General features: G+C 58.5%; 1 protein-coding gene across 1 annotated transcript in view; it reads left to right on the forward strand.

Annotated features, from left to right (window-relative positions):
• The window catches only part of CASZ1 (castor zinc finger 1), a 16,961-nt gene extending 2,192 nt beyond the window's left edge, over positions 1-14,769 (forward strand). The window contains exons 2-12 of the mRNA XM_006885761.1: positions 3,014-3,848; positions 4,927-4,995; positions 6,431-6,521; positions 7,166-7,330; positions 8,245-8,417; positions 8,631-9,472; positions 11,726-11,849; positions 12,063-12,126; positions 13,271-13,425; positions 13,514-13,636; positions 14,427-14,769. Coding sequence (XP_006885823.1) covers positions 3,014-3,848; positions 4,927-4,995; positions 6,431-6,521; positions 7,166-7,330; positions 8,245-8,417; positions 8,631-9,472; positions 11,726-11,849; positions 12,063-12,126; positions 13,271-13,425; positions 13,514-13,636; positions 14,427-14,769 — 2,984 coding nt within the window. The remainder of the gene's footprint in view (positions 1-3,013; positions 3,849-4,926; positions 4,996-6,430; positions 6,522-7,165; positions 7,331-8,244; positions 8,418-8,630; positions 9,473-11,725; positions 11,850-12,062; positions 12,127-13,270; positions 13,426-13,513; positions 13,637-14,426) is intronic.
• Positions 14,770-15,268: the final 499 nt, after the last annotated feature.

Consider the following 15,268-nt stretch of genomic DNA (forward strand, 5'->3'; position numbering starts at 1 on the left):
ATCCCTGGTCTTCTTCCAAAGCTGCCACCACTGTCTTCTCGCTTTTGCCTTGTCTTTCACTGGCTCTGTCAGGCAGGGTCACCAGCACAGAGCGGTGGGTGAGGCCACGAGGATGGCCTGGCCGTGCCCAGCCAGCGGATCACATTACACCCACCTGCCCAGCGTGCTCCTCTGGCTGACCTCTTCTTTCCCACGAGCTGGCTGAGCTCGCTTTCCAGGAGCCGCGTCCTCAGGTCTCAGAACTGCCCTACGTACCTTCTGCTCCAAGAGTGGGAGGGCTTAGGGTTTCAGCTGGTAGAGGGTCCCCAATAGGACTGGAACCCCAGGACCTGAGGGCTTTTCTGTAGCCCCTTGCCTCCTTCCTGGGCTCTGAGCCTCCCCTGCCCGCGCCCCCCTGGTCCCCTTCCCCCTGCAGCGAGGGGCACATCTCCCTGCGCGGAGAGCCCTGCGCAGCCACATAATTATGCATATAAGATATAAACAGAGCTGTTTAATTATCCTTCGCCACATCAGTGACAGAGTAATTAACAAACATTGCAAGATCAATGAGGAAAAGTGTGACCTTCAGTTTCCTCTGATAGGAAAAGCCCTTGCCGTTCCCAGACACAAGGTGATTGTGCTGGGCCCGAGGAGAGGAGAGGGGCAGGGATCAGGGCTGCTGTCCCTTTGCACCCTGCCCACACCCACAGGAGTCGAATGGGCCTTGGCTGCCACCCCCACCGCCCTTTCTGGATGGTGGCGAGCTGAGAGGGCAGGAGGTGGGGCCTGATCCTCCAGCCTCGTGGCTCTGGCCTCACCCCTCTGGTTGGAAGCTGAGTGGGGCAGACACATGACAGTCCAGGACATGGGGACACCTGCCCTGGGCACTGCACAGTGTGACTGGTGCTCCAGCTGCCCACTGTGGGCGCAGCCCACAGACCACCTTCCCTGGGGCCCCTCCAGCTCAGGAATGCAGGCCCCCAGGCTGCCTGGGACCCTTGCCTGTACCCCTCCCGTGCTAAGCAGCTTGTCCTTCAAAGCCTTCTGTTTCTCTGCCATATATAGCGAGGGCTCAGCTGCCTCCAGCTATTTTTAGCCCTTTTCCCTGGTCCCTGAGCCACTGAAGGCAGCCGCCAGCGCCCACTCCTCCCAGGCTGGGCCCCCAACTCTGCCAGCTAGAGGTCAGGACAGTGGCTCACCATTGGCCCAGCCCAGGGGAGCTGGCTATATCAGCTCTGGAAGTCACTGCCCATTGGGTAGCAGGTGGCCACCCTCGACGTCCTTTTCTCTCTAGTAGGGTCCTAGTTCCCGTAGCGCCCTGCCCCCACAGGAGCTCAGCACTTTTCCACAAACTTCTGGGTTCCTCTCTTGCTCAAGCACAGACCTGGCTCATCCAGGCATCTCCAGAAGAGGTCCTGGCCAGGTTGGGGTGGGGTTCAGATAAAGCCTTGCCTTTGCACCCTGCGTCCACCCTCTCTTCCACCATGTCTGCCTGCCTTTTTTGTGCTCTCAGGAACCCCAGCCTGGGGTCCTGCCATTCTGACATGCCCAAGGACGTTTACTCTCATGAAAGTGGAAAGAACAATCGTGTCTCGTCTCCTGTGTGCATCCAGCCCTGGCTCAGGGCAGCGCACATAGTAGGTGTTTGCTGAGTGTTTGTGAAGGAGTGAGTGCTTGTGTGTGCTGGGTGGGAGTCACCTGCCTGCAGAGTGTCAAGTTGTCCGGGGAAGGAGGTGTTCTGTAGAGACACCCTGGAGAGCATGGATGGTCTCACCATCCCTGTCCGGAGGTGTTGACTTGGAAACTGGATGTGTGGAGTTTGACATGGTGTGAGTGTGTGTGCAGTTAGGAGAGGAGCTCGGGATTTGAGCTGTGAGCGTGTGGGAGTGGTGGAGTGTGTGTGTGTGTGTGTGTGTGTGTGTGTGTGTGTGTGTGTGTGTGTGTAATAATTACAAGAGTAGCTGGGATGTGAGCTGTACATGGGAATAGTGAAGAGTGTGTGTGTGTGTCAAGACAGTAGCTGGGATGTGAGCTGTATGCGGGAGTAGTGGAGTGTGTGTGTGTATGTGTGTGTGTATAATAATTACAAGAGTAGCTGGGATGTGAGTTGTACATGGGAATAGTGAAGAGAGAGAGAGAGAGAGAGAGAGAGAGAGAGTGTGTGTGTGTGTGTGTGTGTGTGTGTGTGTGTGTGTGAGAGAGAGAGAGAGAGAGACTATGTGTGTGTAGCAGTGTCACTGCTCCCGGAATCTTAGGGTGGCTTTCTTTGGAGACAGGTGGGGAAGGATGGGTGGACCACACTTGGACCTCTGTCCATCCGAGCCCACTCCGAGTCCCATTCAGACGGGACTGGAGAGGAGAGTAGAGAGGGGTGAAGGATTCTTCTCCATCATTGATTTTTGTCGGGAGTGGAGGACCCTAACTAAATCTGAGCTTGCTGGTGCCTCCCTCTTCCTAGCCCCATGTCAGGGACCCTAAACTCCCTGGGGAACAGTCTTGGAGGAACCAGCTCTCCTCCCAAGGACAAGGACCCACGTGTCTGTGTGAAGGGGTCAAGAAAGAGCCGCCAGCAATCCATGCCTGACCCAGAGCCTCTTTGCCAGCCCTCCCTGGCCCCTCCCAGCACTCAGCCCCATCCTACCTGTCCTTGTACCCCTGTTCATGCCCCACCCGGGGCCTTACTTCCAGTAAAATGACTTCTCTTTCATATTAGGCCAAGGCGAGAGAGCGGAGACATTTATGAAACTTTGTTTAATGTACTGAAAAGCCATCGGCCAGAACATTTAGGAAATTGATTTTCCTGGCATTGATGAACTCGTTTTATTTTACCCCAGTATTAATTACTTTTTTTTAAAACAAATTAATTTAAGAGTCGTAAAACCTAACAAGTGAGCCAAATGTCCATAGATCACGTCGCGCTCCGCCCCTCCTCTGGCAGGCCCCCTCCCCCTGGGGTGGGGGCTCACAGTGGGAAGGGGTCCTGTCCCTCTGCTGCCCCTCGCTGAGGTGACCGCCCTGCTCCGCCCCGCTCTAGGAGAGGCCTCCTCGCTGCGGGACTACGCGGCCTCCACCATGACGGAGTTCCTCGGCATGTTCGGGTATGACGACCAGAACACCCGGGACGAGCTGGCCAGGAAGATCAGCTTCGAGAAGCTGCACGCGGGCTCCACCCCGGAGGGGGCCGCCGCCTCCGCGCTGCCCCCCTCGGAGGACGCCCTCAGCAAGCGGGCACGCTTCTCCAAGTACGAGGAGTACATCCGCAAGCTCAAGGCCGGCGAGCAGCTCTCCTGGCCAGCACATGGCACCAAGGCCGAGGAGCGGACGGGCAAGGAGGTGTTGGGCCCCTTGCCTGGCCTGCGGCTGCCCAGCAGCACAACCCACTTGGAGACCAAGGCCACCATCCTGCCCCTGCCATCCCACAGCAGCGCCCAGATGCAGGGCCTTGTGGCCCGTGCCTCCAAGTACGACTTCTTCATCCAGAAGCTGAAGACGGGGGAGAGCCTGCGACCCCAGAACGGGAGCACCTACAAGAAGCCGTCCAAGTACGACCTGGAGAACGTCAAGTACCTACACCTCTTTAAGCCTGGAGAGGGGAGTCCTGACATGGGTGGCGCCATCGCTTTCAAGACGGGCAAGGTGGGGCGCCCCTCCAAGTACGACGTCCGAGGAGTCCAGAAGCTGGGCCCAGCCAAGGTTCCACCTGCTCCCAGCCTGACTCCTGCGCCCCTCGTCAGTGCACCCAGCGCCCCCAGCGCCCCCGGGCCTGCACCTGAGCCAGCTGCCTCCCTGCCCTTCAACACATCCGAGTACCTGAAGTCAACCTTCTCCAAAACAGACTCCATCACCACGGGGACCGTCTCCACTGTCAAGTAAGGTGTCCCCCAGGCCCCCTGCCTCTCTGCCCTGGGGCTAGAGTAAATGGAAGGTCACTTCCGGACCTTGGAGCTCATACTGTGGACACACACACACACATACGCGCGCATGTGTGCTCATTCACTTAGGCACTTGAGTGGACACGCACGCTGATTCCCGCACACCCACACTCACCCAAGCACACTCCCTTGTCCACACATGTCCTGATCTACAGTCACACATACACCAGCTGACAGTGACACCCTTGCACTCATGTTCCCACACGCTGTCCGTCTTCTGTCCATGTGCTTACACACTCAGGGATTTGTGCAGACACACATTTGCCAGCCGCACACACACTGAACCGCTGTGGTCCACATTTGGCCACGGTAGGCATCCCTTGCCTGCTGTTTGGCTAAAAATGTGCCACTCCCAGAGTGGGGTCCTAGGGTCCACGCTGGTGGCCAGGGTTCCTGGGCTCAGAATCTGGGCTGAGGGGCCACAGGTGGGTGTGCTATTTCTCCCCTAACCATGGGGTAAATTGTGTGATTGTGTGGGGCCGAGTGAAACCCTTTTCTGATATGAACTCCTGCATTTCACCAGTACAGGAGCCCCCAGATCCTGGATGGAGGAGTATAAACTGGTTGAGCAGATGTGGGGCCACCAGGTGTGCCCTCTAACCTGAGGGCATGGCCGCTTTACCCACATCCAGGCAATGGGCTTGATGTTGTCTGCCCCTCGCCATAGCTCTCTGCTCAGCCAGATGCCCCTGCCTGCCCTGTGCACAGGGTGGGCAGGCCTCGGCCTCCAAGGCCCTCCTCCTCCGCTCCAGCCCAGGCCAGGGCGGAGCTGGAGCCTGGGCACCTGCTCTGCCACCTCGCAATGTTCCTGCCCTTGTCAGAACTGGACTAGTTGGAACTGTGCCAGGCTGCTGCCCAGGGACTTGGTCAGCACAAACCTGAGTGCCTCGAATGACACAGCGAAGGCGAGAAGGGCCAGGGCCCCAGGGCAGGGAGCTGGCCCTGCCAGATGCTCCTGGGGCATGAGGCCACCCCCTGTCCGCTAATCGGCTGTGCCCTGTGTGTCTCTCGCCAGGAACGGATTGCCCACAGATAAACCAGCTGTCACCGAAGATGTAAACATTTACCAGAAATATATTGCCAGGTAGGCCCCTGGGGGAGGAGCCTGCTGTGAAGAGAAGGTAGGGTGGGAAAGGGAGCCAGGAATGCCTGGGGGCTGCTGGACCCGCCATCAGTCTGATCTGACTGTTAGCGCCAAGGTGCCTGCCTCCGTCCCCACCTCAGAGCCTCCTGCTTGGGGTGGTCCATGACACAGGGCCCGTGAGCAGCTTGTACACCAGACAGTCATGAAGAGGGGTCTGACGGGAGGGCTAGCCTCAGGTGAGCCTGACGTGGGCTGCGGTGTGTGCCACCCCCCCATGCAGTGATTGGAAGGATGTAGCAGGACTTCCAAGGGCCTCCTCCCAGATCCAGCCCAGGGCGCCCCTCAGGGTGAGACCCTGACCTCAGCCTGACGCCCACCCTACCCTTACACCCTTAATGTGGCAGGGTGGGCGTCTAGACTCAGGCATCTGCAGGCGCCTGCCTGGGCAGCTCGGGCCTGGACAGTGTCCTGGAGTCTGTCCTGTTCTGATCCTCAGGTCTTCGCCATCCCCCTCCTCCTCTGTCTTTCCCGTCCTCATCCCCATCTTTCAGCCTTGCTGTTCATCTTCTCCTTATTATTATTATTATCATTATTATTAGTGCTTCGACAGATGGCCCTTTTGGCAGATTCAGCTCAAATATTTACTTGCGATTGGCTCACCCCCTTATAACCGGGGTTTCTCTTGCTCTCTCCTGCGATTCTGAGCAAGCAGGCAGAGCCCATATCCTCCTACAGCTGTCGGGGTGTGCTTGCCCCGGCCGCCTCCTCGGGCCGGCAACCCCGGGGGCTGTGAGAGCCACATCCTGGCAGGACCAGGGCAGAGAGCAGAGGGGTTTTCTGGGCAGCACACAGCGGCCTGGCCGGCTGGGTTTCCTGACTGCGGAGTTGGCTGGGAGAGCGAGCTCCTTGCTGCGGGCAGCCAAACAGATGCTGGGCTTTAAAAATTCATAACTCTGGACTGTTTCAAGTGTCAGGAAAAGCCCAGGACAAAGAGAGCCCTTTAACACCTTTCAGCAGTAGAGCCTCAGGGCCGACCCAGCCAAGTCTTAGCACCTGCCCAGACCTTGGGAGGGGGTCACTGGGGCAAGTGTCAACCTGTTGAAAAAGTGGTTGGGCCACTCCAGAGCCCCTGATGGCCCCATCCGACATCTCCTTGTCTTTCTCTTCAGGCTTTGAGCTGGCCTCAGCTTCTTACTCTCCCCTTGTGATGTAAGGACCCCTCTGCCTTACCTCTCACCCACTTCTAGAGCAGACCCCCAGTGGGCCCAGGATTCCTTACAGGCCTGTCACCCTCTGGCATTCTTGGTCCTGGGGAACCCACTGCTTCTCCCTCCCTCGCCTGGGCCCCTCAGTGTCCACACGCAGGGCTCGTGCCCCCTGGGTTCCAGTGACCGCGGGCCCTGGGAAGAGGCCTGACCCAGCCTTCCCTCTGCAGGTTCTCAGGCAGTCAGCACTGCGGCCACATCCACTGTGCCTATCAGTACCGCGAGCACTACCACTGTCTGGACCCCGAGTGCAACTACCAGGTACGGTCCTCAGACCAGCCAGCCGGGCACAGGCTCGCCCTAGAAGTAGACAGTGGGAATCAAGCCGCCTTGGGCCTCCTGATCATAACTTGGGCAAACGGGGAGCCCAGAAAACTAGCAGGCTGCCTTTGTTCCCTAATTCCTGTCCACAGAGGCAGCTGGGCAGTATCCAGGTGGTCATGGTTCAAATCTCATTCACCGAAAGTCCACCAGGTACCCAACACGGTGCCATAGACCTGTCTCATTTCTCTTTCTGGTGACCTTTCAGGTTGCTGTTGATGCCCCATCATGTAGATGATAATACTGAGGTTCAGGTAGCTTGTGATTTGAGATGGGGGTGCTAGCAGTCTGCACAGGTAGTGGTCTCTTGTCTCATTAGGGGGACCCTGCCTCGGAGGCCCTCCCTCCAAGACGTGGCCTGACTCAGTAGCCTTGCTCCTGGGCACAGCCATCTCGCACTTGGGAGGGAGGCAGGGAGGGTCTGCAGGTATGAACCTTTGGAATCATCCCACCAGTGTGCCAGGCTGACTTTGGGGCTACCTGAGTCTCGAGCAGGATTATCTATGGGAAGGCTGAGAGTCCTGGGGCCCGGTGCTCTTGGATCTCTGCGGCCCAGCCGTCTGCCAACTGCCCTCTTCCGGCAGAGGTTCACCAGTAAGCAGGACGTGATCCGGCACTACAACATGCACAAGAAGCGTGACAACTCCCTGCAGCACGGCTTCATGCGCTTCAGCCCCTTGGACGACTGCAGCGTCTATTACCAGGGCTGCCACCTCAACGGGAAGAGCACCCACTACCACTGCATGCAGGTGGGCAGCTCCGTCTGGCCCCCGATGCCACGACAGGCTCGGCTGAGGCCGGAGGAGAAAGTCCGGGGGGCTCAGGCCAAGGCTGCTCTGGTGGGCCCGGGTGGGGCCTTCCCCGTGGCCATACTTGGTGCGGGCGAAATTCCGTGAACTGTTTATACAGACGGACGTTTTTTAGGCTTTAACACCAAGAGCAGCATTGCACATGATTCCTGAGGAGGTTTTTGTTTAATTCTTCGTTTTAATGCCGGGCAGAGTCTGGGCTTTTTCAAGGTGTCAGGCCCAGGGAGAACAACTTTGGGTTGCAAATAGCAGCCGCTGCCCCCCCGCCCCCCGGTATTTGTCAGGGGTTGTTATGGCCTCTTTGAAACAACCTGGGCCACGAGGAGAGGGGGGCTCCCGTGTGGGCTCTGAGATGGTGCAGACACTGGCATGGCCCAGCCCCTCAGGAGTTTTCAGATTCCACTGTTTTTTACTCAATATGGCAACGTTGCCTGCCCTAGCCTGTGCGAGGTGGGGTGGGGAGGGCCCAGTGCCCAGGATCCATCCACAGAGCCACCAAGTACACTTCTGTGCTGTAGGTGACTCCTGGCCTCTGGGGTCCAGTCCCTGCTCACCCTATGGGGGCTTTAGAGATAGCGTCACAGTTAGGGACTCCTCAGTTCTTGGGGCTCTCGTACCTTCACTCAGGCCTCCAGGGTTCTCAGTGACACCTGTCAAATGTCCAGCTTGCTCTCTGTTGCTTCCTGGAGAGCCTGAGGGTCCTTAGAAGCTTCTGACTTCCTGTATTGATCAGGATCCCTCCCACCCTCATTTGAGCTGTTGAAGCTCCCTAAGCAAAGAGGTCAGTGGTTTGAGGCCCCATGGCCTAGGTGTGCCTGCGCTTGGTTAGCCTGAGAGCCGTCTGGCCCCTGCAGGTGGGATGTAACAAGGTGTACACCAGCACGTCCGACGTGATGACCCACGAGAACTTCCACAAGAAGAACACCCAGCTCATCAACGACGGCTTCCAGCGCTTCCGGGCCACGGAGGACTGCGGCACAGCTGACTGCCAGTTCTACGGACAGAAGACCACGCACTTCCACTGCAGGTGCAGGCCCCGCGGGAGCGCCTCTGGGCAGGCAGGAGGCGGGAGCCAGGGGTTCACCATCTCAGGGCCCTCCTCCTCCTTGGGATGTGCAGGAGCAGAACTTGAGGGCTGCTCAGAGGCCCTGGTGTCCAAGTTGTGTCTGTGGGCGGGGACAGGGCAGGACTTCCTCCTGGCCCCATGAGGCCTTAACAGGTTCCCAATGTCCCATTCTAGGCGCCCCGGCTGCACGTTCACCTTCAAGAACAAGTGCGACATTGAGAAGCACAAGAGCTACCACATCAAGGACGACGCCTATGCCAAGGACGGCTTCAAGAAGTTCTACAAGTACGAGGAGTGCAAGTACGAGGGCTGCGTGTACAGCAAGGCCACCAACCACTTCCACTGCATCCGCGCCGGCTGCGGCTTCACCTTCACCTCCACCAGCCAGATGACCTCGCACAAGCGCAAGCATGAACGCCGGCACATCCGGGCCTCGGGCGTGCTGGGGCTGCCCCCATCACTGCTGGGCACCAAGGACACAGAGCAGGAGGAGTCCAGCAACGACGACCTCATTGACTTCTCTGCCTTGAGCAGCAAGAACTCCAGCCTGAGCGCCTCCCCCACCAGCCAGCAGTCCTCCGCCTCCCTGGCTGCCGCGGCCACCACAGAGGCAGTGCCCAGTGCTGCCACCAAACCTCCCAACAGCAAAATGTCTGGGCTGCTGTCACAGGGCCTGCCTGGCTCCATCCCTCTGGCCCTGGCCCTCTCCAACTCGGGCCTCCCCACCTCTGCACCCTTCTTTCCACTCCTTCCTGGCCGTGGGAGCACCTCCCTACCTGTGGCTGCATCTGGCCTCATGGGTGCCATGTCCTCTGGGGCTGCCGCCTCGGTCACTCCTGACACACCCGCACTGGCTAGTTCAGGAGCTGGTGACGCTGCCCCGGCGACCACTGCCTCCGTCCCAGCACCCCCCGCCTCCATCATGGAGAGGATCTCCGCCAGCAAGGGCCTCATCTCGCCCATGATGGCCAGACTAGCCGCGGCCGCTCTCAAGCCCCCCGCCACCTTTGACCCAGGTGAGCAGGCTGGGCCTTGCCTGGGAGGCAGCATCATGAAAACCCGGCCAGCTCCCTGGCCTCAGTTTGCAGAGCAGAGGGGGGCATGTTCGAAAGAGGCATCTCTCTGTATCCCTCACCTCCTGAGGCCATCCCTCTGGGCCTGTTTTCAGCCTCCATCCTGTTTATTTCCTGTTTAGATCCCTTGTCCTGTTCTGTCTAGGGATCCACTGCATGCTTCCTTGTCTATAAAATTGGGGCAGTACTCCCTACCTCTTGGGGTGCCCCCACAGCCCGGGGAAGCACCCGCCCTCTTCTGTCTTCTTGCCTACCTCCAAGTCCAGTCCCTATTGGGGAACAGCCCCAGCAGGGCTCCCAAGCAGAAGGCCTGGAAGAGGACAAGAGGCTTTTCCGGAGACAAGGGAGGCTGTGCCTCAGAGATACTCGAGCCTGAGAGGGTCCAGCCCCTCAAAGCTGAGCGGCCCTTTCCCTGCCAGACCCGGATATCAGTGCTGTCTGATCTTCCTGTAGTGATGGAGACACTCTACCCTGCTGTGTCCAGTCCAGAGGCCACTGGTCTCTGGTGGCTCTTAAGCATCTGAAAGGGGCCAGTAAGACTGAGGGGCTGCACGCTGATTGTAATTAGTTTACATTTAAGCAGCCACACACCCAAGTCAGTGGCTACTGATTGGCTCCTGCAGAGCCAGGGCCCCAGTTCACACCCTGTCCTGCTTCTGGCTCACTCTGTTCTCTCTCTTCTCTTCTCTGCCTCTCTACTTCCTTAAGTTTTCCTTTCATTTTCCCCTTTGGGTTTTCCTGCCTTTTACAGACCCTTTGCTCCTCTCCCCATCTTCTCATCTTGGGGGTAAGTCTTGGGGGGATTGTGGAGGTGAACTGAGCTCGCCTGGGGGTGGCACCTCGCCTCTAACACAGCAGTACGGATGCTCGCTCAGAGCTTGGTGTACAGGGATGGCAGGAATGAAGACAGATGCCCACCCTGTGGAGCTGAGGGAGTAATGGAGAGGCAGTCAATTGCCATCACCTAGGGAGAAGGTGATGGAAGATTGAAACCTCAGCTGTCTGGCTACGAAACCCAAGCATACCACTCCTGAGTAAGACTGTCTCAGAACCAGCTAAGACGGGGAGTCTTTCACCCCAGTCTTCCCAGAGGTTTACTGGGGTTAGACAGGGTGCCTGAGCCACAGCTCCCAGGACCTTGGGAAGGTGACTTCAGGCAGCTACTGAAATGAGTTCTCGAAACTCCATCCCACTGGGGCATGCCCTCCCTCCCTGCCCAGCCAGCCCCTCTGGCCAGGCTCCCCTTAGGCAGGTCCAGGACTCGCTCCAGAGCCTTGCTCTTCCCTTCACTCTGACCAGCCTGTAGAGCACTTTCTTTTTCGCCAGAAAAATCTCCTTCTCCCACAAGAAAGGTCAAGCAAAGAGGAGGAGGCCGTCTTCCTTTATTTTTTAATAAAATGCCACTTGCTGTCTGTGAAACAGCTCTCTGTCAGCTTTAGCGCCTTGGGGCAAATTAATATTTCAGTCACTTGGGGATTGTGGAGAAAGGCTCTGTGGACATGTTCCTGTCAGCAACTTCTTTGGCCCCTGTGTGGCTTTGCCTCGATGCCCTCTTCCCGCCCAGCTCCAGCCTCGCCCTCCCCAGCGCACGCCTGGCCGGACAGCGCCAGGGTGGCCTCGCAGCCCAGCCCAGCCTGGACAGCTTGACGGGCGAGGTCACATAGTTTGAACCGCTCTGATTGGCTGTCAGCTTCGATAGCCCTGACACAGCAGATGCTCCTCCTGGGCATGCTCAGTGGAAGGCAGGGCCGTCGCCCCGGCAACAGTGGGATGGGGACCTGCAGAGGGGGCGCAGCTCCCAGTCTAGATCTGCCACTTTCCCTCAGCATTAACAGAGTCTTTAATAAAAGCCTAAGCGGCAGCCCCACAAATTGACTATGACAGTTGGTGGAGAAAATGAAGGGCCCCCCCCCCCGCCCCAGCCCCCTCCCCAGCCTCCCGCCCTTCTCCTCCAGGAGGCCCTGAGCCAGGACAACTTTGACATAATTTTGCAATAATTATCACTTGAAGAATTGCCACACAGGGGTAAGCGTCACAAGCGATCACGTCAGTGGGGGAGAGTCGCTGAGCAGCAGCCTGGCCTCCCCTGGGGGGCCCTGGCCTGCTCGGCCCACTGCCCCCTCCGGCGGGCTTTAGTTGGTGCCCACATGGCACCCTCAACCCTCTGACGCCAGTTTCCTTGATCTACCCCTATAGGAAACGGACAGCAGGCCACCCCCGCCAGGTTCCCCCCAGCCCAGGTGAAGCAGGAATCCGGTGAGAGTGCTGGTGTCCCGGGCCCCCATGACGCCTCCCAAGACCTGACTGTGAAGGAGCCCAGGTGAGGCTAAGGGGCTTCTTGGTGGGGCCCCAGTTGAGGCCTGAGAACCACTCTGGGGCCGACCCCACAGAGTCAGAGGGTATATGTAGGGTCAGCCCTCTTGCACAAGCAGGTACAGCTGAGGGTACAGAGCCCCAGGGATAGTTGGGAAAGTGAACCAGGGTTGAGTCCAGCAGATGTCTGAACCATAGCCCCTTGGTTTGTGTGTTCCAGTAATGAATCAAATGGCCATGCAGTCCCGGCAAATTCATCTCTTTTATCCTCGCTTATGAATAAGGTAAGGGCCATCTATCACACGCCTCCCATTCCCCCACCCAGAGAAATTAAAGCCAGGCTGGGGGGTGGGGGGGGGATGTGTTTGTTTTTTAATGTTTTGCCTCTAATAAGATGAGTTTGTACCATTTAAATTTTGAGGCCATTTTTCATCGGATATAATTTCAGAGCCACTGCTTACAAATTAATTTAATGAACTGGCTGAAGAAATATATTCCAGACTCTGACACCTCCCCCCCCCAACACACACACTCCCCACCAACCTTAGAAAGGAGGGCTCAAAAGCTTTTGCGGGGCCCTCCAACTTCTTCCACTCGTCCTTATTAATGCTACTTATTTATTTCCTATCTTTGTATGTTTGTTTGTTTGTTTCGGGGGGGAGGGGCGAAAGTGGGAGCCAAGCATCAATTTCCACTTTTCGGGGTGAGTAATGGCCTCGGACGTCTTCCGGAGAGGTCGAGCTAGAATATTTATTTTAAATAATGCAGGGTCTTTGTAAATTATACATCATCTCAAATATATTTCCCCCCCTTCACATGATGAATTTGACTACAGCAAGATTAATTTGGTTACTGCATACAAGTGACTGTCGGCCACCCTCTCCCTAGGCCCGAAGCCCCTCAGCGCTCTCACCCACTCTTACTTGCTGTCTTGGGCTCGCCTTTCCCCATCTCTGGTCACTGCCCCCTGCACCCCTCACTCCTGCCGGGCAGCACCTGGCACCCCGAGGAGGTTGCATCTCATGCTGACTCCCCTCCCGCCTCCCACTCCAGCAGCAGCCTGTCTTGATTCCTCCACCCCAGCCTCGCCCGCCCTCTCTGCTCTTTTGTGTGCCTTCTCTGTTCTCAAGGAATTCGTAGGGGTTCCCCCCAGCCCCACCTCCTCTTTCACTTCTTTTGAAAACCTTCTGGCAGGAAAATAACCAGGGAGCCGCTAAGTCTAAGGAAAGATGGGCCGAAGGAGCTCCGTGAGCTGGGGCCTCTGCCTGGGATGGCACCTGCAGGGGTCTGGCATCTGCAGGTCCCTGGCCAAGGCCATTCAGAGAAGGCAGTACTATAGCCAGAGTCACAAGGGGTCAGCCATGGAACTGGGGTCTGCCTCCTTCCCCGAATGCCCTAGCCCCAGCATGGCCTCACATCTTCCCACAGATGTCTCAGGGCAATCCCAGCCTGGGCAGCCTGCTGAACACCAAGACAGAGGCCGAGGGCAGCCCTGCCACAGAGGCCTCGCCCTTCCTGGGCAGGGCCGTGAAGGCCCTGGTCCATGAGCAGCTGGCAGAGCCCTGGAAGGTGTACCTGCGCAGGTGAGGGTGCAACCGGAGGGAGAGGTCAGGAGGCGGGCTCCAGCTCCCCCAGCCCCACGTTCCCTCTAAGTAGCCGCTCCTCCTGCAGGTTTGGCACCAAGGACTTCTGCAACGCGCAGTGTGACTTCCTGCACAAGGCCCACTTCCACTGTGTGGTGGAGGAGTGCGGTGCCCTGTTCAGCACCCTGGACGGGGCCATCAAGCACGCCAAGTGAGCAGGGGTCCTGGGGTGGGGTGGGCCCCAGAAGCTGGCTAGTGGGGATGGGCAGGGTGCTGCAGATCTCTTAGCTACACTACATGACCCATGTGTGGCTCCCCCTGGACCACAGAGCCCAGTGGGCTTCTCAGAGAAGCTGCCCGGCTCTCTCACTTGCTCAGCTCCTGCACAGGTCCATCTGAGGGCCCGGGCCCAGCTGCCATGTCCCCAGACCTGGCGCCACCATCAGCCACAGCTTCTAACCCTCCCAGTAGAGTCAGCCTTGAAGGCCCCGAGGCCAGCGGGGGGCCGGTGCAGACTTCTAAGTGAACACGCTAGCCGTGATGTTACCTTCTTAGAAATTGATTGATATGACCCATCTAGTTAGAAAGCAACGAGCCCAGCACAGCATCCCTGTCATTGCACAGAATCTGGGAATGTTGGAGGCACCCACCCCCTTGCTCCTGAGCTCTAGGCCGCTCTGCTCCCAGTTGAGGCTCCTGGCTGCTCCAGAAGTGGAGTCCCATGTTCAAAGCGTCAGCAGGTTCAGAAGGGAGGGACAGCTGGAGAGCTGGGACAGGCACCTCGAGGAAGGGCACTCAGGATAATGTAGTTGGGCCCTAGATGACCAATCAAGGCCTGGGACGTGACTATCTCCTCTGGGCAGCGCCACAGAAAACGTCTGGGGCCCAGTGTCTGGATGGTAGAGATGCTCCCCCTTAGCTTGTGACAGGGTTGTCCCAAGACCTCCATGCTCAGGCCCTCTTGACTGTCCCACCTGAGACCCCATCTCTGCCTCTCACAGTTTCCACTTCCGGACAGAGGGAGGAGCTGTGAAAGGAAACCCGGAGCCTGCCTTCCCCACCTCAGCCACTGAGGCCAAACCCTGCCTGGCCCCCTCGTCCCCGCCAGCACCTCCCGTGAGCACGGCCACGGCGCCCTCCCTGGAGGGACCAGCCCCCAGCCCGGCCTCTGTGCCCTCCACCCCCACTCTCCTCGCCTGGAAGCAGCTGGCTTCCACCATCCCCCAGATGCCTCAGATCCCAGCATCAGTGCCTCACCTGCCCGCTTCACCCATGGCAACGACTTCTCTAGAAAACGCCAAGCCCCAGGTCAAACCCGGATTCCTCCAGTTCCAGGAGAAGTGAGTCCCTCGATGAGCCGGGAGCCCCGTGTCCCCCGCGTTGTCTCGGGCATAGGTGCTAGTGGGAGCAGCCGAAAGGGCCTGCCCCTCACCCTGCAGAGTAGTGCTGGCTATCCCCGGCCTCCCAGGAACATGGCCATTCGCTCAGACCTCAGTGCCCATCCTTGGAGCAGGCCAGGGGCTGCCAAGGGCCGAGGGGGATGGTGGTGGTCGTGACCACAGTGCCAGGCAGTGGGCGAACCAGCCAGGGCCAGCCTGAGAGGTGTTCCTCAGAGGATGAGGCTTCCTCACCCAGCGTGGAGACCCCAGGCTCACTCTGGGCACCCCCCCCAATGGCCCCACAGTGGCTGTCCCCCCATGGCTGGGTCTCTGCAGGGTGCACAAAGCCATGGGTGGGGTGAGGGCCTAGGTTCACCCCCTCACAGTGCTCAGCGAGCTCAGGGGTGGAAGGGACCTTGCTCGCTGGTTGGTGGTGGCTCCTTGCGACAAGAATGGTGACTTTG

This window comes from Elephantulus edwardii, unplaced genomic scaffold (genome assembly GCF_000299155.1).
Source record: "Elephantulus edwardii isolate Elephantulus edwardi_28Jun2011 unplaced genomic scaffold, EleEdw1.0 scaffold00045, whole genome shotgun sequence".
Classification (NCBI taxonomy): Eukaryota; Metazoa; Chordata; class Mammalia; order Macroscelidea; family Macroscelididae; genus Elephantulus; species Elephantulus edwardii.